The sequence below is a fragment of the Protomyctophum parallelum genome (genome assembly GCF_964188405.1).
Source record: "Protomyctophum parallelum genome assembly, chromosome: 8".
Classification (NCBI taxonomy): domain Eukaryota; kingdom Metazoa; phylum Chordata; class Actinopteri; order Myctophiformes; family Myctophidae; genus Protomyctophum; species Protomyctophum parallelum.
This window is the reverse complement of record NC_139703.1, coordinates 36154651-36181429: the sequence shown is the minus strand read 5'-3', so window position 1 is coordinate 36181429 and position 26779 is coordinate 36154651. Positions and strand designations below refer to the sequence as shown.

Genomic DNA, 26779 nt, shown 5'->3' with positions numbered 1-26779 from the left:
TAAATCCTGACAGTTTTCTGTAAAACCTGTGTTTCTATGTGGTGCTCAACCTTTTTCATGTCAAGGACCCCCAGATTTATCTGAATTTGGCCGCAGACCTCATCTGAAAATATGTAGTTTCAGGGACCCCCCAGAAGCAAAAGGTATGAGTTAAAATGTTCATTGTGAAAGAATATATATTCAAAGATTTGCGTCACATTTTCACGATTTTTCAAAAATAAACTTCAAAAATAGCAGATCTACAAGCTCATAGCGTGGCACCAAGTGCTACAAACTTGTAGATCTGCTATTTTTCAATAGATATAAGTTTAAAACACCAAAAGGAGTTCCCGTACAGAATGGCTTAAAGGCCTTCTCAATTGATCGTGTGATCCAAATAAACAGGGATATTTATTTGGATCACAAGTTTCATAATAGGACTATTGTTACTACTACAGTACAAATTGCATTTGTCACGCTCAGGCGTACTTTCGCTGTTTGCCTGCTTGCTGTGTTGTATGAATGTGGGTCACGAGTGTTTCACATGCTACCAGGGCCTCACTTTGAGATACATGTGGGACATTTTGAACTCTTGTCATAAGTCGGGATAAGAATGTAACCCTGTCTCAATTTAGCAGTGGTGTGTAGAATGAGAAAGAGAAGCTAAAGCTCAATTGCAGTGCAGCGTTCTCACTTGCCCATATACCCAGCATTTGTTATTTGCTTTTGTACGCGACACATTTTGGTGATATCTGATGAAAGGCTTGATCCCAAAACATACAAATGGGTGTCTTTAATGTTGCCAGAAGATAAACCTTTAGACTACTACTTAGTGGCCTAAAGGCTTGACTTGTGGCAATACTAGTTATTTTGTGCACCACTCGATGCTCATAATGGCGTGAGTGTCGAGCTGGATTCTAGGCTAGACAGACCAAAGAAAGGGAACACTCTCTTAGATTAATAAGGTCCTGACTCCTGGCACTTTGTTATTCAGCTCGCAGATATACGCTGCTAAATATAGTCTTTCAGACTTGCCGACCAAGTCAGTGTTCCACGAGAGGGGGAAACATGATGGCTACACACCACTATTTCCATGATGTGGTGCATCACTGCTCAGCCCTGACACTCCTGTGTATAGCACATGTAATAATAAAATAATAATACAACTTTATTTATATAGCACCTTTCAAAATTGCAATTACAAAGTGCTTTACACGTTCAAAACAGGAAAATAAGCAACAGAAAACATTACAAAAAACGAGCGAAAATCAACAAAATAAATACAAAGTATTAATAGGAGTTGGCACTGAAGGCTAATCTATAAAAGTGTGTATCACTATCAATAGCAGCCATATTATATAGATTAACTCCTCTGCCATAATGGATTCTTTCCTGACTGGTGGGGTAAGATTTAAGACACCTGTTGCACTGTCTGTCTCCTTGCCGATTGTTTTATCTACCAACAATTCAGATTGTGTAACTCTGACTCTGACGTGGGCACTTGGAGCCTGGTTGGAGGTATGGTGGTGTAGGAACCAAAGCTTTATCACTCTCACTCAGGTCAAGCATAACATCCTAATGGCGTGATGCCCACTGGGCTTGCATGCCTTGTTTTAAATGTTTTTACTGGCACATCAACCTATTTGCAAGCTTGGATTGAGAACATTCGTCTGCATTCCATTGTCTGTCGTGTGACGTGGGACATTGAAAAGTGACATGGGATTGATGGGAGATGGAAGTCTGTCAGGTCCATCTCCAATTTGTAGCAGCCTTGACACCTCTTCCAGCTGCCAGGCTGCTGTCAAGGCCTGATGGCAAGGAACTATACCGGTAGTGACTCATGATGACCTCTTATAGGAACAACATCACCCACACCCAAAGCACCAAACAAACAGTCATAGATCACATGAGGCAGGTGCTCCCTCTAGTTGCCCCCACCACTCATGGAGGCTAATCAACACGTATACAGAAAAAAAGATAGCAAATAAAACGAAATAACAAGCTAATCCCCCAACACATTCCCCATGGTGATTTATGTCATTGGGGGACCTAAATTGAACACAATCAACAGCCAATGAAGGTCCCGAGCAGCCCTTTTCGGCTACCTTTTCGGGGCCTCAGAACCAGTAGCCCTGAGGGTCAAGGGCCCCTGGGCCGCGGCCCCACTGGCCTAATGGCTAATTTGGCCCTGAGGTTACATATAATATGCAGAGAAATTGTCATTGAAATCCATAAAGTAGTTTTAGAGATATGTCGGTTTGGCATTATACTGGACAGTCTGACCCACCAAGTAAGTGACCGACTGACCAACATTGCTATTGTTGTCTGAGCTAAAAATGGCAGCCAGTCTTGTAATTAAGTTAGTGTTAAGTAAAGCTATCCAGTATCCAGAGATCAGCTGTCTCGTGTGTGTGAGAGAGAGAGAGAGAGAGAGAGAGAGAGAGAGAGAGAGAGAGAGAGAGAGAGAGAGAGAGAGAGAGAGAGAGAGAGAGAGAGAGAGAGAGAGAGAGAGAGAGAGAGAGAGAGAGAGAGAGAGAGAGAGAATGTGGGAGGGGTTGCAGCGTAGCAGCCAGCGGGGCTGGATAGTGCCTAGTTTAGCACTTGTAACATGATCCAGCAGCGACGCCACGGAGAGGCTCTGCTCTGCTGCGGTCCTGGATCCTGCCTCCCTTTCCTTCACATCGGGCTACTGGAGAGAGACCGCACACATTGTAGGCTACTACAACAAGGGCTTTGGAAAAGAACAGGAACCTATGCGGTAGAGAGAGTCTATGCGGCCGTGTTACTAGCAGTCTAAACAACTCCACAGAAAGCAGCAGCATCAGCACCTGTCATTAAAGGACAGAGGCAGGCAGGAGAAGATGAAGATGATTGCTGCTTATTGTTGTTGCGGTCTGCGTCAAATCTTTTAACACGATAAAGATGATTACCGGCCGGTATACCTCCTGCTGGATGCCTGCTCTGACACTATATTGCCTTTATTTACACTGACACACAGTCACAGGGATCTATCTATCCTATTCCTATCTATGGTGTAATTCCGAGGTTGAATGAATGAACAGGGACCGTGATGTTGGTGTATTTTTTGGACTCACCTTCAAGTTACTCTGTCAGTTTCAATACCAGCATCTGTTCTGCATCATCATAACTAAGGAGAAACTCGCTGCATGAGGGGAGTGTTTTTTTTAGTTGGAAGAATGAAGAGATAAAACATAAAAGAGAGAGAGGTTTGGTTGTAAACGTCTTTTTGACCAGCCTAAGCACAGATCGACCGCAGTGGAATTTACCCCATTATTATTTTCTTCTGACCAAAACATGAACTCGATGTTTTTCGCTGACCCTCCTCATCACCACCAGCCTGCAGGTATGATCGGCGTGCCCGGCGTGGGAAGTCATCTGTCCGGCTCCTCCCCGGGCGCGGTGCCGGTGCAGGTGACCAGCGCGCTGCGGAACGACCTGGGCTCCAACATCCATGTGCTGAAGACGCTCAACCTGCGCTTCCGATGCTTCCTCGCCAAAGTCCACGAGCTGGAGCGGAGGAACAAGCTGCTGGAGAGCCAGCTGCGGCAGGCCCTGGAGCACCAGCAGCGCTACCGGGCCGTGGTGCTGTACACCCGGGAGGTGGCCACGCAGACGGACTCGCCGGACTCGCGGCTGCCGGGCACCATTTGGAGTTTCACGCACGTGAGGAGGGCGCAGGGGGGCCGCTTCGAGACCCTCCAGGGGCCCGGGGTGAGCTGGACGTATCCGGACGGGGTCGGAGTCCAGATAGACACCATCACCCCCGAGCTGAGAGCTCTGTACAATGTGCTGGCCAAAGTCAAGCGAGAGAGAGACGAGTATCGGAGAAGGTGAGCAAAATATATGCCTATAACTCGTTATATGCTTTGTTGTAGTGCTATTATTCGGGCCTTATTAGGCCCATACACGTCATTGGCAAGATTTACCAAGGCTTGACTCACTGCAGATGGTAGCCTAGTAGCCTACTGTATATTGCGTTACTGTAGTGTAGGCCAGAATAGCCCACTTCATTGTATAATGACATGGTAAATACTAAACACTATTACAGATTCCTCACACATTGCTTGAGAATTGTGAGTAACTTAATTGGTTGTATTTCATAAATTCATCCTGTGTAGCCTATGTCCCCCGACCCCCGGTCAAGCTGTCACGATAACTCATCGGTGTGACTATTTCATTTGGTCTTGTGGTGGATCCATATACAGTTAGGCTATACTGCTGTGCACGGCAGAGAGATGACAGCCATCAAAGTGATGGTGTGTGTGTGACTGTGTGTGTGTCTTTGTGTGTGTGTGTGTGTGCGTGCGTGCGTGTGCAAATGTGAGTGTACTGTGTATGCTATGCTTTTTTTGTAGTTCACAATAAATTGGGCCACACAGCCTCTATAGTCTATGCCACCTTTCATGGGACAGTTCTTATCAGTCTGTATAAAGCTATATCCGCATTATTCCTATATTTTCACTCATATTCATAACCAGCTGAATGAATGGGCCCCGCCGCAGCGTCCCCCCCACTCCCAGCCAGGCAACCCACGTCACTCCCTGGCCGGGCCTGGCCAAAGCTACTGCTGGGAACCGTTCCAGCCCAGGCAACCAGGCTGCCTTCTGCATGTTTTCTCATGAGTCAAGCGGGCGGGGAGGCATTCAAACAGGGCCTATATGCCTGCCCTGTAGGGAAAAGCTCACTTCCATGTGGGCTGTCTGACTCAGTGACACAGAATGTCTGTCAGTCTGTGGTTCAGATTCAGGATCCCCCCCAACCCCCCCTTCCAGCTTATTGTCCAGGGTAGCAATATCCTGTCCAGTCATCGTTCAGAATCTGAAGTTCCTTTTTTTGTCCACTCCATTTCTGATTTAGAGTAATGAACAGCAGCGACTGTCTGGGACAATGGCCAAATGTCTTCAAGCTGCGGCAGCCAAAGTGGGGTGATGTGGAGTCTGGGGCCCTCCTTATGTTTCATTGAGTAAATGCGAGATTTAAGTCAATGACATAGCCAGATATCGGTCTGCCTCCGGTTCATAACATGTATAACATGACCGAGAAGCACACATCCCTTCTTCCTATGCAGCTGTCCGATACGAAAGCAATTTTTTTGGCTGTTGTTGATGAAACCCAAAACATATCTTTCTATAGTGTATCATCTATAATGTATCATTCATATTCTAAGCAAGCGTTAGAAATATTTTCAGCAACTAATACAGAAGTCACTGAGCCTTGTTGTTGTACTCTATCCATTTCTCTTCAGTCCCGTCCCCCCACCCCCATAAGCCAACTAGGCTAATGACATCACCGTATGTGTCTCACTGCAGGAATATACACAATGATTAGTCTTTAGGGTGGTTGTGTTCCATTTGATATCCTTCTCCTATCACAGAAACTCACAAATCTTGCTGCTGTGTTTGCACATTGTTGTACTTCGCCCAGCAGATATGGGAGTTTTTTGTCATTGGTCATGTTTTCAAAATCTCCGTGTGTGGTTGTAATCTGTAATCTCTGTCTCTCCCACTCCCCTGTCATAATACACGTTTTAATGACGGGCACACACATCAGCATTCATGTCTTGCTTCCTTCTTCCGTGCATGCCTTTTCTGTTCCTCGGGCAGCATTGCTCTGTCTCACGTCTCCAATCCATTCATTCCTTCCGTCCTTTCGCTTCCACTCCTCCTCCTCCCCGACCGTCCGTGTTCCACAGACTGCTTTGAGAGGCATCCTCTGTGTCCCGACGGAGGGCCTCCTGCAACTGTGGTAGATTTATTAAAGCTTTTTACGACCGTTGGACACACCGGGAGATGGATGGGCCAGGCCGGGCCGGCCTCGTTTCTAATTTGGCCACTTGTGTTCATTCTGTGATGCACTCACTGTTTACATTCTGTCTTGTATTTTTATTTTACAATGTAGCCTTGTTTTTGTGGACGAAGAGTCCGTTTTTGGAGCCAAAGGCAAAATAGTACAGACAAAGTGAAAGCATACTGTGTAGAGTGAAGTAATGCTGAGGGGTGTGTAGAGTGAGTCAGTCCTGAGAGGTGTGGCATTTTTAATCATCGATCCTTTAGACTCTAAAGGAGTCAATGGCGTGATCAAAAATGCCAAAACAATCCTGCAATGACTTCCACAGCTGATGTAATAATATCATAAAATGTCTCTCTAGACTAAAGTTTAGAGAGATTTTTTTATGATATGATTACATCAGCCGTGGAAGTCATTGCAGGATTGTTGTCGTCTTATATCATATGATTCTTGGATGTGATCTCATATTTTTGTTGGGTAATAAAATGGACCAAAAACAACAACTCCCAGCCCATAAAATAATATTGGTTCCCGCCCAAAATGGGCTAAGTAAACCCTAGAACTCTAAACACAGGTGATGTTCACCCGGACAATCATCTTTTTGTAAATCATTTTGTTGATGTCTGAGGTGGGTGGGTCTTTCAGTACCTTCATGATGCTCAGTGGCATCATAGAAGGTATAGGTTTGTTTCCCTGCCCACATCCCTGTTTTTTTTTACAGGCAGGTGTTCGGGTGAATTTCACCTGTATTTAGTGATGATAGTGTGATAGAGAAAAATCCCATACACCCACAAAGGATTTAGTTTTTTTCACTGGACCATTCTGTCAGTTCAGTTCAGTGCGTTTTTCACCGACTTTGCCCCCCTATGATAGGCCCACCAAAACACATTTTGTTCGACTAAATCTCAAACTGTAGATTTAGTCGACTAAAATCTTATGATATTTAGTCGACTGAAACTAGACGAACACTAAGACATTCCGGGTGACTAAAATGTGACTAAAACTAAATGAAAACTATTCAAGAGACTACAACTAAAACTAAAATCTAAATTTGCTGCCAAAAACACTGGATGTTCCCTAGTCACAGACAGTATAATTCTAGGAAATATGGGAAAGCGCTGAAACTGAAATGGTCCGTTAATCTTCTTAACCCATTTGATTTCACTGCATAATACAGTCATTACACTAAGTACTCTTGCAGACTTCCATCTCTTTCTTAATACAAGTAAGACGCGCAAACGCGGGAAGCGAACGCAGCTCGTAAATTGCAATAACAACAATTAGAATAAATTACGTACTTTTTTTTTCTTTTTAGTTAGTCATTTCTTTAAGTTTTCTACTGTGTGTGTGTGTGTGTGTGTGTGTGTGTGTGTGTGTGTGTGTGTGTGCTACAGCTGCGCCCTCTGGTGGTGGGCGGGTGGTGTCACAGCGGGACAGACAGACATGATCTGCAGGGTCTCATAGTTAGTGCTCATTGCGTTCGCAATAAACACGACAACACGCGAAACACAGACAGGCAAAAGGATGGATGCGCACACACACACACAAACACACTCACACATGTACCCACCCACGTTTTGGTTGTGCATGCATGCGCACATTCTTTCTGATACTGTGTAGGTGAATGGCTTCTTTTTTTCTTTCTTTCTTTGAAGATATGTTTTTAGATAGTGCACAAGGGGGGGGGGGGGGGGTGCGTCGCAGCTGCAAAGGTCGTCGGGATCGCTAACACACACACACACACACACACACACACACACACACACACACACACACACACACACACACACACACACACACACACACACACACACACACACACACACTCACACTCACACTCACACACACACACACACACACACCTCTGTCCCACTCCCTTGATAGCTTTACTAACTCACAGAGACAGGTTGTACAGTATATGAACGTACTCTCTGCACAGGGTGGCTACATCTCTCTCCTACTGACGAATGCCAGGCACATCATGGTCTTCTGGTCCGTGATGTGTTCGCAGGGTGATAAAGTGTCATTGTAGGTTCAGTGAGGTCGCCTAGGCTTCAGTCACTGCTGCCAGCTTGTATCGTGTGACAAACAAGCCGGCTGACATTGTTGATGGCCATATTTGACGTCTGCCAGCGTCTCGTTCACTCCACACACAGCTTTCCTTCACTATATAAGGATAGAAACTATGTTTATAATGTTCATCGCCTCATGCCAGATAACACCTGTTTAATACAAACAAGACACATGGCCAATTTGTTTCTTGTTTGCATATTTGTTTTCATATACAGATAGCTTAGCACAGACTATAGGTGTTCAAATGCTTTTTTATTGCATTAATTTACATTTATTTAAACAGGCAGAAAACTCATTCATACAACGGTCTCATTTGCGATGGTGTCCTGTCCTGTTTACAAGCAAATTATCATAATATTAATCATAAAAACCTAATTAAAAATGATCATACAGTATAATACAATAATATCCTAAAATAATCGTACAGCTATACAACAGAAAACTATAATCCAACATTTAAAAAAACAGGCCTCGACTTCTAACTTGCTGTATAGGAATATGTTTGAATTTGCCCAGTGGGATTCAGGCATCCAATCTGAAAGTCTCTTGAGACTCATTCCATGCCCTAGGACAGTGGTTTTCAAACAGTGATCCGGGGACCACCAGTGGTCCTTGAGGGGGTTGCAGGTGGTCCCCAGCTAGTTGGTAACCAAATGGTCCCTTATAGATCTTAACTCTTGAGAGCGTAAAACGATACGGGAGGGTCCATTTGGTTTAACCCCTGCTGTAGGAGCACAATTACCAAGAGCAGTTAGTCCCAGCTCAGTGTTGACTCAAGGGACCTCAAGAGCAAACCTGATCCTGACTCTGATTGACTATTTACTAGTAATGCATCTATTAATAGTCAGAGGGGTCAGGTAACTAGGTAGCGTATTTAAAAACCCATTTAGACCTGAGGACGATTCTACAATGTCTTCTAAATCATGACAGTTTTCTGAAAAACCCCATGTTTCTATGTCAGTCGTTCTCAAACATTTTCATGTCAAGGACCCCAAAAATATATGTATTTGGCCGCCGATCCCCATCTGAAAATATGTTGTTCCTGCCCCCCCCCCCCCCCCCAGAAACAAAGATTTTAGTTAAAAACACTCACTCTGAAAGAATAATATTCAAAGATTTGCGCCACATTTTCACGATTTTTCAAAAGTAGCAGACCTACAAGCCCATCGCTATGAGCTAGATCTGCTATTTTTCAATAGCTAAAATATAACATAATTCTTTAAAACACCAAAAGGGGTTCCCGCCCAGAATGGGTTAAGATTGTTTTGCAATCATACAGGAGCCAATGCTGCGTTCCCTGTGCACTGTTGGGAAGATTATTCCATAAACAGTAAGTTAAGGCCAGGGAGAGACAGTTTATTTGTAACAATATGATGTGTCTTTAACAACTATGAGAGTATAAGAATGGAAAGGAAACTCCTTTTGTAGTTGTTGTAGCTGTTATGTACAATTCATTACAGTCATAAGGCATTTTGCTGATGTTCTTATTGAGAGGAATTTGGCAGTGACAGCTTTTTGCTAGCTGGCTACTGTATTTATGAAGATGATTACTGTACATGAACTGAAAGAAAGGGACAGAGGGAGAGAGATGTAATATTTATCACTTTTTCGCAAGCTTTACTGCAGCATTTTAGACTAACGGTACTACTACTACAGAGTACAGACAAGGACACACCAGCTACTGTACTGCATCTGTAATGTATGAGGTTAAAGAAAGGCCAATGCAACTGCCAACTAGTTGCAACTCCTTGCAACAAAACAGTTTTAACCCATTTAGACCTGAGCTGACCTGACCTGAGTTCTACAAAATGTCTTCTAAATCACGACAGTTTTCAGAAAAACCTCATGTTTCTATGTCAGTGGTTCTCATACTATTTCATCTTAAGGACCCACAGAATTGTATGTAATTGGCTGCCGACCCCCATCTGAAAATATGTAGTTCCGGGGAAAGAATATATATTTGTGCCGCATTTTCACGATTTTTCAAAAATAGCAGACCTACAAGCTCGTAGCGTGGCACTCGGTGCCGCGCTATGAGCTTGTAGATCTGCTATTTTTCAATAGCTAAAGCATAACATAATGCTTAAAACACCAAAAGAGGTTCCCTCCCAAATGGAACTCCTTGCAACTAGTTGCAACTCCTTTGCAACAAAACAGTTTTAAGGCCAGGTACGTCCACACCAATGCAACTCTTGCAACTGCCAGGGTTGTGAGTATAGTTGCAACTTGCAACTAGTTGGTAGTTGCATGTTGCAATGAGTTGCATTGGTGTGGTTTGGCCTTATATACAGTCAGTAGCTGATAGTATATATACTATAAGCCTTAAGCTATGCCCCCAATAGAGCACCGAAGTCCTGACGTAACTCGCTCATCCCGACCATTCCCCTGGTTCGCGGAAGTTTCTCTATGGAGAATAACATGGGGTGATCTTAATATCGTCTACTATAAGCGTTGTGGTCCAAACATAAACAAGCTGTCTCGGCGTTATTGTCAGGGAGGTGTCTCTGTATCGTTTGCAACAGTCAGTCACTCATATATGATACAGTCTGCTTCTAGCGAAAATGTAACTAATTCAGTAGCAGTAACATTAGCGTTTTCTCTCAGTCAGTTGATTCTTCATATCCATATGAGTGAAGCGGCCGGGGTGACATGTTTATTTTTCAAACACAGTTGTTATATGAGGCGATGTCAAATCGCCTCAATGGGGATTACAATGCAACTAAATAAATACATGAACCTGGGGACTGACGCCCTCTACTGAAAGTGACGTCAGACTTCGGTGCTCTATAGACCCTTTGTCAGCCTTCTGATTGGTCCCTGACTGACTAACCCAGCAGGCTCTTCCTAACTTGTTCCGCTCTGATTCCGCCTCGTTTATGTTGAATTTGCTATAAAAAACTAAAAACAAACATATGCCCATGCAGTCGCCATGCATGCTGCACCTGTGAGGTTCCTTTTTAATTTTTCAATGGTAGTGGATGGAGAGAAAGGATTTTTGTCCAACCACGAAACAGCAACCAATGGGTGCGAAGAGGGGCACAACCATGGGCGGGATTTGACAAAGGGTGAATTGGCATTTAAGCCCTGGTCGCCGCTCCATTCTCACACCTAATTGTGAATGATTAGACTGCTCCTCTTGGGATCGGGCACCCCAACCACAGCCCTGCTGCTGATATCCATGTGGGAGACAGAGAGGGGGAGACATATTAGGAACCAGAAGCCTTCAAGCCGGGGCCCTGGGGGCATGTTCCTCCTGCATGAATAATTAACAGCTCTGAATTTAGCTGCATCCTGAGTCTCCTGACCAGTGTGTGGACGGATCAATGCAATGAGACTCTGGAGGAGAGAGACTTTGATCATCCCCTCCTGGCGCTTATAAGAGTCCAGAGGAAACATCAAGGCTCAGCAGCACAGCCACTTTCAACTCTCACTGTAGTTATTTTGAAAAGGAGACTTTCAGGCATGTTTGAATGAATGAATTATTGGGGAGGAAATGTGTGTGGGTTTAAGAATTAAACTGTGACACAAAATTCTATAAGTGAGTATTGTATTTCCATTTCCTAGTATCGCCTTTACCTAATAAATGTGACAGCCTGCGCTGATGAGTGCTTCAGTTTCTCTGTCTTTGTCTGTCTGTCTGTCTGTCTGTCTGTGTTGTTTTCGTCAACTGAAACCAAGACGAATTTTTTTCTTCGACTACCTAACCTGTAACACATTGTGAGCTTGTAGATCGGCTATTTTCAGCATGTGTAAAAACAGGCATGCATTACAACGGCATCAAGGCCCGCCAAAATACATTTTAGTCGACTAAATAAACTAGATTTAGTCGACTAAAATCCTAGACTATAACACTAAGACATTCCGGGTGACTAAAATGTGACTAAAACTAAATGAAAACTATTCAAGAGACTGACTAAAACAACTAAAAACAACAGTGCTGTCTGTCTGTCTGTCTCTGTGTGTGTGTGTGTGTGTGTGTGTGTGTCTCTCTCTCTCTCTCTCTCTCTCTCTCTCTATGTGGCACTGACATGCCCTTGTGTTAATCCATGCCATGTTGTTCCCGTGAAGGATTTTCTCTTAGCTGTAACCTAGCACCTCTGCCAGCGCCAGAGCCTCTAAGTGCTGGGCTCCCTGCTGCTGAGACCTACAGTACAGTGGGTAGACAGAGTCAAGTTCACTCACTAAAGACCTTTGTGCTTCAGATTATAGTCCTCCACCTCTCTCTCTCTCTATCTCTCACGCCCTTTCCCCCACATTATATATCTGTTTGTTTTCCAAATAGATTGCAGTCCATTTTTCCATCATTGGAGGTCACCACACAGTCAGTGGCAGTACAGTGCACTGTGGTGTACTGTAAACCTGCAACCTTCTTTCATGTTACAATGAAAGAAAGGCTTTTGAACAAAGATTCAAGTAGTTTTTGTTTTGTTCTTGCTCTACTCGAGTGCTCTACTTGAGTTCCTTTCACATTTTTCTATACTTGATGATCTGAGTTTTCCTTGAGTCTTTTGCAATGAAGTTTAGATATCGTGCACACAACCTATGTCTTCTGTGGATGTCAGTATATCCTTATACAAACCTGGAGAGTGGAAGTGATAAGGAAAGGAAGTTAAGGAACTGAATTTTACACTCATCATTGCCGTCTTTGAAAAGACAAAAGTCTCAGTCATAAATGTAGCAGGGAGCAATAGCAGAAAAGGAAGTGTTGGCCTCCCTCTCTCTCTCCCTGTATTGATCCAGTGGGACTGTGGGGAATGTGGGCGATCCCATGGTGGAATAATGTTTCCCCCTGCATTGTGTCTGTGTATTTTTTTTCCATGATTGCACCGTGTTTTCTGAAATGCTGCCTGCCCGCTCTGCTGCTGTAGCAGGTTATCCTCAGGCACCGATGCAGCCCCAGTGCAGTGACATCCTGCTCTGCTGCTGTAGCAGGTTATCCTCAGGCACCGATGCAGCCCCAGTGCAGTGGCATCCTGCTGTGCTGCTGTAGCAGGTTATCCTCAGGCACCGATGCAGCCCCAGTGCAGTGGCATCCTGCTGTAGCAGGTTATTCTAAGGCATCAATGCAGCTCCAGTGCAGTGGCATCCTGCCATGTAGGAAAGTGCCAGAGTGCACCCGTCCTTTTTTTTTGAGTGGTGCAACCACTCCAAGGAACAGCAATGTCCGTCCTAACCTATGTGACTATGTTTACTATGAGTACCAGTAGGGGCAAAAGTGGCGCTGTTGTGCCAGAAACACTGAGATAGTGTTGCACTGTTGCCTGCTAATTACAGAGAGAGAGAGAGAGAGACAGAGAGAGAGAGAGAGAGAGAGAGAGAGGCAGGGGGAGAGGGGAGTTCGGTGTTGCACCACAAAATCACACAGGTGTGATTTTCTTAAAGCGCTGCATAGGGGTACAGACAGCAGTCGGCAAGGGAAATAAAATAAAAATGGAAGCCATATTTGTTTTGGAAAGGGCTAGACTTGGTGAGCTATGCCCTGAAGCGAGGTAGAGAACAGAAGAGTTATGGTTTGTTATGTCAAGCGAAACCTACTGTTGTTAAGACCATAATGACCATGACTAATCCTTCCTTATTTATTCTTAATTACGCGGTAAAATGGAACACCTGTGTCTACCCAGACCGGTTCTCAAAGCTAGGCTAGTCCTACATGTAGCGACGCGGCATTGTGACTTCATAACCGCTGCATTTCAAAAGCTTATTATCCCATAATCCTGCAGGAAAGTGTGTTGGGTCGAGAGTGTGTGTGTAATCCCCTCCCTCCCTCTCTTCACACGACAGCCTCCATCACTCATGCAGACATGCACATGTTTTCATGCAGACATGCACATGTTTTCATGCAAGTGCGCACGCACACACACACACACACACACACACACACACACACACACACACACACACACACACACACACACACACACACACACACACACACACACACACACACACACACACACACACACACACACACACACACACACACACACACACACACACACACACACACGTTCAGCATGTCATGTTCATATCAATTTGTTCATGAATCATAATTAATAATTTGCATATATTCTGTTCATGCTTCAGTTGAGTCCTTTCAGAATAGGTGGGGGGCACCTAAAGTGAACTACACCTAAAGTTCAAATGATAATTAACTTTATTTATATAGCACCTTTCAAAACAAGGTGTAGTTCAATTAACACTATCAAGATGTAAATGTTGTGTTGAAAGTTGTAGGAGCGTTGTTTTCAATAAAAAAAGGTGTTTTGATCCACTCTGTCTCGGTATCTGGCATTTTCCTCCATTGTAAATGCTTGATTGATTGATTGAAATCTTTATTAACAGTTTGTAGAATTTACAGTACATTTTAAGCACAAACTCAATACAAAGACTGTCAACTGTGAGTGGACGACCCAATTAAGCATTACACTTGTTTACAACAGGGTCCACATTGTTCAATTCATCAAAACATTTAAAGACATACAAACATTTAGAGACATACAAATAGACATTTCTCTGTAGGTAAAGAACAGAACAGGAATTCATCATATGGGAAGCAAAAAAGGGAAAAGATACGATATACAGTGAGGGAAAATGGGGGGGGGGGGGGGTGGGGGATTCAGATTTTACAGAGGCCAGTTTCGAAATGCAGCCATCCGTAGGTGCCCTTTGAGAGCGGTTTTGAAGGAGTCAAGGGATTCACATGTCTTAATGACTGTTGGTAGGGCGTTCCACATTTTGGTGGCATAGGAGCGAAAAGAATTTAGTCCCTTGTTTGTGCCGAATCTGGGTTGTACATGGTTTGTTGCACTCCCTCTGGTGTTGTGGGTGTGGACTTCGTTTACATTAAGGAAGTATTTAGACAGGTACATGGGTATCTTGGTGGTGTATCGAATCTTGTGGACCAGACCCATTGCAAGATGCTGTACTCTGTCGTCGACCCTAAGCCATCCCAGCCTGTCAAAGTGGGCAGGGGTGAGGTGGGTTCGGGGGGTGAGGCCAAGTAGGAGCCTGACCAGTTTGTTTTGAGAGGTCTGGAGCCTTGTTTTAAGGGCCTTTGAGGTGCTGTGGTACCAAGAGGTGGATGCATAGTCAAAGAAACCTTGTACGAGGGCTCCTGTTAAGGTCTTCAAGGTGTTTTTGCTGACCAGTGAAGAGATCCTGTAAAGGAATCTTGTTCTTTGATTGACTTTTTTGATTACGTTGGTGGCCATTTTATCACCGGAAAGATTGGCCTCCAGGATGGAACCTAGGTAGGTAATTTGATCTTTTCGTGTGATAATATTGTCACCCACTCTAACCAAGAAGCCATCTGCCTTGCTGAGTTTACTATTTGATCCGAAGAGGATGGATTCAGTTTTTCCCAGGTGTAAGGATAGTTTGTTATCAGCAAGCCAGGTGCAGATTCTACCGAGTTCAGAGCTGAGGGTCTTTTCAACCTGCAGTTTGTTCCTGTCCGAGACCAGCAGTGCTGAGTCATCTGCGAACAGGAACAAGTTGCAGTCACAAGCTGAAGTCATGTCGTTAACATAAATTAGGAACAGTAAAGGCCCTAGTATGCTTCCTTGTGGGACGCCACAGCTCACTGGGAGGGGAGGGGACAGTGTTCCGTTCACCTCCACCATCTGTTCTCTCCCCTCCAGGTAGGATTGCATCCAGCTCACTGATGTGCTATCAAAACCAATAGCTTTAAGCTTGTTAACCAGTATGGAGTGGTTCACGGTGTCAAAAGCCTTTTGGAGGTCCAGCATGACCATGCCGCAGTATTTTGCGCAACAGAACATTTTGCGCAACAGAACATTGGCCGCGCCCCTAGCGGCCAATGTTCTGTTGCGCATTTACAATGGAATGAAATCCAAGATGGATGCCAGATTCCGAGACAGAGTTGATCAAAACACCTTTTTTATTGAAAACAACGCTCCTACAACTTTCAAACGCAGGGCGTAGGCCAAGCTGAGAAGTGGGGCAACAACGTAAGCACCTTAGATTTTGCGTAGGTACATGTTAAGAGCGATTATAGGTCCGCGAGCCAAGAATTCAAACACCACGAGTAATGATCACTTAGACTCTCGTAGAGAGCAGACGTCAGAATCGAAAAATACCTCTACAAGTGTCTAAAACTTAGGCTATGTGATGGGCAACTGCTGCCTGCTGCCTGATAGTATTTCTATACAACACTTCACATTACTAGGTAATAATCTATAATACTATGACATATTTGACATATTAGCCTGGTGCCTTCTGTCCAAATGTGTTCACTCACATTTATAGCACATATATTTATACATGTTATACGGTATGCAAGTTCCCCCACTGTATTGAAGACCCTGTAGTAAAGTAACAGTACATTACCATATAAACATAATAGCCTTATATGGTACAGTCAATAATGTACAACATGCATATTCAATTCCTCGGTAGAAGACCCCTAAATATAACCTTTCAAAAATATTTAACATAGCTGAACCAGCTACTGTAGAACTACAAACAGACCTAATCGTGTGACAGCGTAATGACATTGTAAAGGACAAGCAACTGGTAGGGCGTGTGTGTGTGTAGGTCGCAAGGATACTGTAACAGTGTGTAACCTATAGGGAACTCAAGATTATGTTATGCTATGTTTATCAATGCGTGTGTACAAAACGTATGGAGTTGAACCATTTCACGTTGCATAACAGGACACTTTGTGCACTGTGCTTGTCCTTTGTGAATGTTTCCCATGCATAACGTTCTGATCTTTCTGTGGCATGTTTAAGAACCACTTGCTCATTGTAAGTGATGGGAAATTATGGTTGTGGTTTTGAAAGAGGGCTTATGCTTCTTTGATGTATGTTTGGAAGAGACTTCGAGGAGTGGGAGGTGAACTTGACGGTATTGGAAAACGTCACGCGGTGTGCACTTGACGTGCACTCTTAAACACATGTAGCTCACGCAACAGCGATTAGTCTTTTACTGTGTGTGTATTCAGGATGCCACTCCTACAGGTGCAAACAGTTAATAGAAAAGTAGAAACCTCAACAAACACATCTCATTGTCATAGATAGGGGTCATCATGACAAATGAGCACGCTACTGTAAGTCTCCATAATGCTATTAGTACATCCTGGCTAACAACAAACAAAGACACACAGCGACACAGGTTCACTTCAGACAGGACCATGCATGAGCATGATGAAACTGAAGCCCACATTGGAACACTATTCATGCTCCAGTCGCCTTTTGAATGCAGGTGATCTTTTCTTGTTTTTGTGCCTGCGTTGTATTCCATCCGGTTTTGTATAAGGGCTGGTATAGCAGCTCCCATAATTGACAGACAGAGTGCCGGAGCTGGAGGTTGGAGCCAACGCACGTGACAATAAATCTAATCCTACGGTATATACGGTATGCCCTGATGTGGCCCCCCGGTCCACACACCATGACCAACCACGTTGCCTGAACACATTACCTTACAATAGCCACAATAGGGCTGTGTGCGTGCATGCTTGCGTGCGTGCGCGCGCGTGCACGTGTGCGCGTCTTTAGACACACTGTGCAAACATATTTATCTAATCATTGTCCTTCCTTTCTGTACTGTATAGCACAGTAACTGTACTGTCAAGTTGGCCTCTGCCAGACCTCTCATGTGCAAGACAAAGCTTAAGGTGTGCCCAATGGAAGTGTGATCAAAAGAACATCCCGAAATAACAGATAATGGCTTTCAAGTCAACTCATCTAATTGTTGTATAAAGCCTGTAGGGACACGTGAAGTTGGCACACATGCTGCAAATGTTGGCAACATTCTGAACCTAATGATTTTTTCCCCCCCCCGACTGTTGTTGGCATGATTCTGACAGCAGAGCAGACTGTCTGGGTGTTTTCAGCCGTACAGACATGATCTCACAATTACACAATCACACCTGAAAAGTATATGATGAGAAGAATTCTCAACTTACAGTACACAAGCAATTGCTTTTTCTTGCTATTTACTCTTCATAACATAAGACCACTCACTGTGCAACAAAGAAATTGTATCCGACTATGAAAGTCAGTAATAAACATACACTTTGAACGCCGGTTACCATAGGGGGCGGTAGGTCGCCAGTGCCAGTGAAATGTGTGACATAAGCAGAGAAGAGGAAGAAGCATTATCCGGCCGACCCGAAAGTGATTGTCCTCCATCTTCTATTATTATGGTTAGCACAACCTTTTAAATGAATGTACATTCATTTAAAACATGTTTAATGTTCCCATCATCGTACTTTAAACTTGACCATGGATTGGCTCTGTTCTTGGCCTGCTGTTTTTTACCCCCTTTACACCAAAATAGCCAATCTTCGAGCTCACAACGCATCACATAATTGAGAAACCACATACAGTACATGAGCATTAATCTATTGTCTGCTTATTATACCGGCTGAAACAGGAGGGAGGGAGGGGGAAATATACGTTTTCCCCTCTGGGGGTCTGCAGCTCCAATGCACCCACTCTGCAAAACGACCCCACCCCACATCCTCCTATACATGCTACAGTACAGTACCTGCACCCTGCTGTGTGTTGTTACAGTATGTTCCCCCATCACTCCCTGTGCTGCTGCTGCCATCATTTCCTGCAGTTCACATTGTAGCACTGTTATAATAGCTCTGTGGGCGCTGCTTATTGATTCAACATACAATGAGTTCATTCAACAGATAGAGACAGACAGACACCGTTATTCTCTCTCTCTCTCTCTCTCTCTCTCTCCTCTCTCATTAGCAGGCAACAGTGCAGCACTCTCTCTCTGTTACAACAGCGCCCCTACTGGTACTAATAGTCATACTCGTGCTCACAGTCACATAGGTGCATGGGTGGGTGGGTTAACGTCACATAGGCGGACACAGACATTGCTGTTCCTTGGAGTGGTTGCACCACTCAAAACAGTAAAACACTGTTTAGAGAACAGTCAAACGAATTTGAAATCTTTCAGTTGTCAGGGGTAATAATCTCTTGCGCTATAGCTCACAAATGGTGGGATTTATAAGACGTTATTTAACACCTCAATGCATTTCATGTGTACGAGGACAATTATTGTTCTTGTACATGCATCACAAAAGCATGCTGCATGTACAGGCCTCGTTGGGGCGGAGAAGAGATTATTATGATGGAAGACGTTCCCTTTTAACGTGATATTTAGCTGTCTTTAGGGTGTGTCATGATGAATCCTTCCTTTCTACTCAGTGGTGTTTCATGGTCATTAGCTCTCCTAGCTGCCACTCCCACTTGTCATCACCTCATTCCCTTCACCCGGCTTTCCCGGTTAGTTTTTTGTTTGTTTTTCTGCCATTGAGTTCACTATACTGTAGTGTATGTACAGTGGAAAGTTAGTCTATTAGGGAGTAGAATGACTGACTGATTTTGAATACAGCCATTGTCTTTTGCCTGCCAGCCATTACTACTTAAATGTGTCTTTGCTGATTTATTGAGCTCTGGGTTCTGAACCTTCCCTGTTTTCTGGATGCTTTGAATTCTACTGGTTTCTGTGTCGTGATTGTGTGTTTCTACCCGTTCTGAGACTTTAGGGACTTTAAGCAACGACTATGACGCAATCGCCGTAGCTGTCAAAATCGTTCACCAAACAGCCGTTACGCCTCTCAGCCATTATAAATTACAAGGTAAGCTGGGACCTCACGTGGCTTTTTTGATTTTCTAAAATGGTTACAAACATATAGCAATATTAACCTAATAAAACTATTACATTCACAAAAGTAGCTAGGCTTTGCACGAGCCACACTTCGTTTCTTTGCTGGCTGTGTGACAGGAGAATAGCGCTTGATGTCTTTACGGGGCCGCCTGGAGCCACGCATTCACAGTCATATGAATGCGGGTGGTGTTTCACGCCCGCACGGCCAGCGTGTGTAAGGCAATCAAATGCTCCCCTTCCCCAGTTCAGCTACAGAGCTGCGGGATCCAATGGAAAGACGGGATGCAGTGTTGCCAGGTCTGCGTATTGTAAGCGAGTTGTAGTGTGTGTAATTAGCGTGTTGAATGGCATTTTTTTGTGGGTATGTTTGCATAGACCTGGCAACAGTGGCAACAGTGTTCCGTGGCCTGTGTGTGTGTAGCGTTACATTGCGTGGCGTTACAGCGGCAGTGCAGGTTTGCGCCAAAATATAGTGTGACATAGGGTTCAAAGTTGAACGAAAGTTGCGCTATATGGTAGAAAATCTAGAAATAGGTCAACACCACAAATTATGCTAGTTTTGTCGATTGTTGAATGGCCCCCGTGCAGACCCCCACCCAATGACCGGAACAACTACTTAATATTCACCAAATCCAGACCAGAACTCCCACTATGGGGAAATCAATTAATACGTTTGCAAACACTATATTAATGGAATGCATTTCCTACAGCTTTAAGTCAAAACAATCGGAACTAACCCTTTAATGCTCTCTGTCTCATACTGTTTTCTGAAGTAGGGATGCAAGGATATATATTTCATTTATATGAATAGAAACTGAATTTCTACCAGTATCCTCCATGATGACTACTATGATATACTACTAGTATTCCTTCAGAGAGACCATTTGGTGCCAGTGGTCACGTCACACCTTTACGAGTGGAACTAAAAGCAAAGAACATGCCGACATTAAAAATGACATTTCTTTGGCACAAAAGGACCAAGGATTGGCATGTCTCTCTCTCTCTCTCTCTCTGCCACACAAGGCCAGCTGCACTATGACAGAAAAGTGTCAAACAGCGTTGTTCAGGTTTAAACCCACTGAAGTGGGTTTACTTCAAAGAAGTACAGTTTGACTCTATGCTGCCACAATGGCAGTAGGACTTTATTCTATTTAAAGAACACATTCACACAATGTTTCTACTTTTATATAAAAGGATTGCATTCATCCTGCTGTCCTTGCTGTACCTCGTCCTCTGTGATCTGAAAACAAAACATGCAATTCATCAGGGCTGCACAATGTATCGCACTATACACATGTGCAATAGTGACATTGCAAAGGATGCGACGTGTAGCTTGGCAAATGTATCTACACTTTATATTGTTGATAGACAACAAAGTCTTATGCACACCTGTATGCTCTGATGGCGGGTGCGTAGGCAGGGCTCAATATATTCAGAAAAATGCACATAAAGTGCACAAAGACCTGCACACCATCTGCACTTGCAATAACGAATTTTATTGGCAACGTTTCGGTCAAAGACCTTGAGATGCCTGAAGACTTAACACGTGGCTGTAACTAAATCAATTGGAAGGGAGATGAATAGGGTCGTAAGTCAGTGCGACATTTTCTGTCTTGACACTAGACAGCAGCAGTTGAAGGAGTCCTCCCTCGCTGTATGGTTCAAAACAGTGGTGGAAAGGAACGTTAACTATTAAGTAAAGATTTCGATTATTATTATTACAAAACCACTATAAATATTTAATATACCGTAATTTCCGGACTATAAGCCGCGGCTTTTTACCCATGATTTGAACCCTGCGGCTTATACAACGGTGCGGCTAATCTATGGATTTTTACAGCTAACGCAGAGCCATCTCAGGCTCTGAGCTAACGTAGCTGCGGCTTATAGTCCGGTGCGGCTTATAGTCCGGTGCGGCTTGTATATGGGATTTTCCCTAAATTTGGCTGGTGCGGCTTATATTCAGGTGCGGCTTATAGTCCGGAAATTACGGTATATATTTTTTCCTATCATTTTTTCACCCAGTGCCAATTATCTAATGTAATCCTGGGGGCGTCCGAAACGGTTGAGAAATTACAAAGTTACCGTCTGGGGGTTCCCAGGGGGTCCCTCTACTGTACTGTACTGTACTGATACACCTGAAATCATATATACAGTTCAGTGTGTTAGGCTGCACAACAGTGACACTTGGTTTTAAAAACCAACCAAATGCAATTTCCGTGCTCAGACACAGCCACCCACCCAGCCGCACACAAAGCTACTTAAGGAAGTGGTTGCACCACTTTAAAAATGTCTTTGGTCACTTAGCAACTCCAGCGTTTGTTCCTCCTCCCCGGAGGCCTTGTGGTGTCTGTCCCGTCTGGGAGAGCAGAAGGTCTATATTTAAGACTGCCTGGTCTGCGTGTGGACTCAGTGGTATAAGATAGGGGAGATAGGGTCACCAGGCAGTGAGCAATGATGACCCCGACCCGCCAGGCCCTTACTGTAATCGTTGCTGCCGGAGGAAACCTCATAACTCCATTTTTGAGGTTTTAGATTTTTTGGCATAAATTAGTGCTATTGAACACCCTTTACTGTGTTGTTTCGAAAATATTGAACCAATGGAAAGTAGTAAAAAGTGCTTTGGACAAAACCTCTTAACTCCATTGGACCCTCAAAATGTCTGCTAAAGCAACTAACTCCACCACCTCTCCCCCTCTCATGGGAGTAATTGACAATATATAAAGTTACAACACCAACTATGATGAGGCAGTATTGCTTTGTTTAAAAAATATATAAGGTTTTCTTATAATTTCCTGAAAAATGTATATTTTTCCATTTCCTGAAAAATGAACATTTTGAGTTATGAGGTTTCCTCCCGACAGTAGAGATATACATGTACAGTTTACACTTATGTGGATCAAGTGAGCCAGGAATTAGTCTCTGTGTGGATCTGTTGCAGGTCACATGACACGGTGTCATGGCACGCGTTCACAAACACGAGAAGGCCGGAGCGAAAGGCCGATGGAGGTGTGTGTGTGTATAATATAATGCAGAAACATTGTAGCTTCATTATTTCATCTTCATGTTTTACAGTTACATACAGTTAGCATTTTATAGGTTCGGCCCGTTATATATGCCCATATAATTTATGCCCATATATAAAGATCTCTGTATCTGTCAGTCCTTGTCCCCTTTATGTCCATTTATGGGCATTCACCCTTTGTGCCCATACTGTATTGGCAACGGCGGGGCTCCACCGGGCGCGTTGCGTCTCCGTCGCGTGCGTCAAAAAACGAACCGGGGCAATTTTAATGCAGTCACGCAACGCAACGCGGGCAGTGGAGCCACCCTTCATTGATTAAAAGGGGAACATTCCCTGACGGTGACGGAGACACGACGCTGACGCGCTCGGTGGAGCCCCGGTGTAAGCTGACTGATTTGTTTGCGCCGCCCTGATGATGACTCATTGAGGTTAGATAACACACTCCACACACTGGAAGATGAAGTAGGGAAGCAGGCAGGTGGACGGATGGAAGAGACATGGGGGCACTAGCCCCATACAGTCATAACTTGCGTCATCACTTTTGTCTTCAGTGTTTGTGTTACGCAATGTTTGTGTTTACACGAATACTCAAAATTGTCCATTCATTGTCAATGGGATTTAATGTTTGTGTTAGGACAAAGTTTGTGTTTGCACATCATGCACTGGGCATCATGCGCTGGGCATTGCCCCTCAAAGAAAAACAGGAGTTAACTCAAGTTCAAGCAGTGTTTCTTTTACCGATGTATGTACCAATGCGGTACAAGGTTATTTCAGTGTACTGACTGAGTTACAAAAATGAAATAAGCTGATGCTGCACTGCAGACACTGAAACAGAAAAATATGAAGCATCTCATGTCAAGCTGACTTATTCCTCGTCCATTTTTGGTGTGCACAACAATAGCATTCCAGCAGCAGCCCCTTGCCAACAAGCACTCGCTGCTCGTTTGTGGTATGTCTGGGACTGGGGAATAGCCCGAGTTCCATTTGCACACCAACCACCTTATTATCAAAACGAGGGTTCCGTCATACGAGCAGGAAACAGCACAGATCTACAAGATCTTATTTTTGGTTATTTTTGGTTTTCTCAGGACACATACATACTGAAATGTAGGAGTCCAAATATTGCAGGCACGTTGTTTGATATAATGTATATCTTGGGTTTTTTGTTTGTTTGTCTTTGAGGGCCGCTAGTCCCTCCTATATACAGTTTTTGTCCCCACAAAATGTCGACAACACAAACATTAAATCCCATTGACAATGAAGGGAAAATTTACATCACCTTATCCCCTAATGTCCGCCAAATATGACTACATTTGTGGCAACAGGCATTCTGATTGGCCAGTATGAGATGATGCATGATGATGTACGATGATAAGAGCGCCCCTCACACCCTCTGATACTAAAATCACAGTGCTCAAATAGTCATTTGGAGATGATTCATAGACAATATGACTGGTCATCTGATAATAAAAAGGGATAAAAATGATTTATGCTCATTACTGACAATAACCCATTTTGGGTGGGAACCCCTTTTGGTGTTAGCATTATGTTATGCTTTAGCTATTGAAAAATAGCAGATCTACAAGCTCATAGCGCGCTACGAGCTTGTAGGTCTGCTATTTTTGAAAAATCGTGAAAATATTTATTTCAGAAAACTGGAGGATTTAGAAGATTTTTTTTTTAATTTTGAGGTCAGGTCAAAATGGGATAAACATGTTTTAATTCACCCCGTGACGGGGAAAACAGACCACACCCTTCTCAATCTCACTCATAAAGTCAATTCTCCTGAGCTAGAAATGGGGCGGCGGTCCCTGGAATTGGAATGGCTTAGGAATTTGACAGATTTGATTCCTTCAATACGAGCCGAAAAGAAATAACGTAGTTATTTGAACATCAGCATCATAATGAATTGCACAATTCATTAAAAGAAAATCAGGGGCTGTTAATGTTCCATGCTGACAGATATAGGTCCAATCAATACAGCAGGGCTACATGTGGGACATGAAGCCCTTGCAGCTGTACTGCATGCACAGTGAAATCCTTGGTGTTCATTGAATCCAACTGAAGAATGTACAAATGGATCCAAAATGGACCTGTGAAGGATCTGGGATGTTTACTGTGCGGAATGGTTCCCACTTCCCACCGACAGCCCATAATAAATCACAACCAGAGCACATGATATTTCCGATGGAACTCGATACAGTATGCATCTATATGTATATATATACATATATTATATTGCCAGCCTACATACATATGGCAGGCATGCAAGAAGAGGCTTTCGATCGTAATCATCAACCTTCCAGACCTGTCAGGTGTAAAGGAGCAACTTAGACACTCAAGCATGAAGGAAGCATGAGTTAAGTCCGTTGCTCTCCCCAGGTTGGCGGAGGGTGTGTAGAGCCCAGGATCACATTAGATGATTGACACAGGGGTGAAAAATGGGTTACAAAATCGTGGGATAAAAAATATATATATAAAAAAAAAAAAAACTCCAGACCTGTATACCAACAGATTAGGGAATGCTCTGGGCTGGGAAGGAAGGGTGTTGTTGTGCTATATAGGAAATGTCCACGATGACACAGAGGTTAACAGAGAGGGGGAACATGAATTGTGAGCCAAAAGGAAGTAAGTAGGCAATATTTCAGGCTGGGAGGACATTGATTGGATGCCACGGTCGAGGCCGGGGGGGGGGAGGTGGTGTGGACATTGATTGGATGCCACGGTGGAGGCCGGGGGGGGAGGTGGTGTGATCTATAAGGTCCACAGAGAGTCAGACATGTGTGGAGTGCTAATGAGCAACAACGCACCATGGATGCAGTGAACAGCCTGCACACATGCAGAGCAGTTGTTGTTTTTGGCAGCAAATTTCTATTTTAGTTTTTAAGTCATAGTCTTTGGAATAAAACTTCATTTAGTTTTAGTCATATTTTAGTCACCTGGAATGTTTTAGTCGACTAAAATGTATTTGGTCGGGCCTCGATGCCGTCATAATGACTGTTTTTACATTTGCTGAAAATAGCCGATCTACAAGCTCACAACGCGTCGCGTTGTGATGCAACCAAGTGTAAAATGATTTATACTAGATCTCTTGTCCACAAGTCCCTCCCTGACATTTTAGTCTAGTTTTTTATTTGTTGACGAAATTGTCAATATCTTTAGTCTTAGTTAGGTTATTCAGTTTTCAGTCAGTGAAAAAAGGTAGTCGACGAACATTTTTCGTCTTAGTTTTAGTCGACGAAAACAACACTGACAGAGAACTGTGAGGGGGGGGCATGACCCATGAGGCTGCTGGCTGGCTGACTGCTATAGGGTCTATCCGTGCTGAGTAGACAATAATAACCTCAAGGTCAGACCTTATTTGATTTGCCCTGATCCCCACCCCCGCCCCCAGCCCCAGCTCTCTGCAGGAAAAAAATCACACCCGTGTGAAGTGAGGGTGTGGGTGTCTGTGGGATGACACAGTCGGGCTCCGAGCCTCCTGCTGCCTTTGTCCTAAAATCTGGGAATACATTTCTTACCAAGAATTTTCTTCACCAATGTGTTTGTAAAGGTGTCTACTAACATATCCCACATTGGTTTATATTCAACCACCCTAGGGGAATTTTTGACAGCTGCTGGAAGTTGGGGTACCATACAACCATTTAAGGCAAAATGTTCTAAATTTCATTATGCTTTAAGTAGCATGTGACGTGTCAAACTAGGGCGTTTTCATAATTCTGAATCCATTCCAAGCATTAGTTTTGCACGAAAAACACTCATTGGGCTTAAAAAGGCATTCATCACAAATGTGTGAGTGCTTTTCGTGCAAAACTAATGCTGGGAATGGATTCAGAATGATGAAAACCACCTAGTTTGACACGTCACATGCTATTTAAAGCATAATGAAATTTAGAAACAAAACCCTTGGGAGAGGTGCCATGGCTTCATGGCAATAAAGGCCACAATAGAATACCTTCTCAAGTGCTGTATTGTCATCTTTATCTAGACTACTGTGTGCGTGCACTGTAGTTACTGCGTTCCGTCTGTGTGTGGCAGGTATCAGAAGAATCACAGTTTACCCCAACAATGGTTTTATTTCTGCCATTCCACTAGCGAGGAGACTGCGGTTCCATAAGAGACTGCAGTGTCTCTGACCTCGCCGAGCACTCCAAACAAACACAGATGGCCGTGTCCAGCAGGTGTGTGAAGCAGGCAGGGGAGCAGTTGTTTTTGGCAGCAATATTTGATTTTAGTTTTAGT

The 26779-nt window shown here is 43.8% G+C and overlaps 1 protein-coding gene across 1 annotated transcript in view; it reads left to right on the top strand.

The window, feature by feature from the left end:
* The first annotated feature begins 2677 nt into the window (after window positions 1–2677).
* Window positions 2678–26779, top strand: part of iffo2b (intermediate filament family orphan 2b) — a 45366-nt gene continuing 21264 nt past the window's right edge. Inside the window, exon 1 of the mRNA XM_083771717.1 lies at window positions 2678–3830. Coding sequence (XP_083627843.1) covers window positions 3295–3830 — 536 coding nt within the window. The 5' untranslated portion in view covers window positions 2678–3294. The remainder of the gene's footprint in view (window positions 3831–26779) is intronic.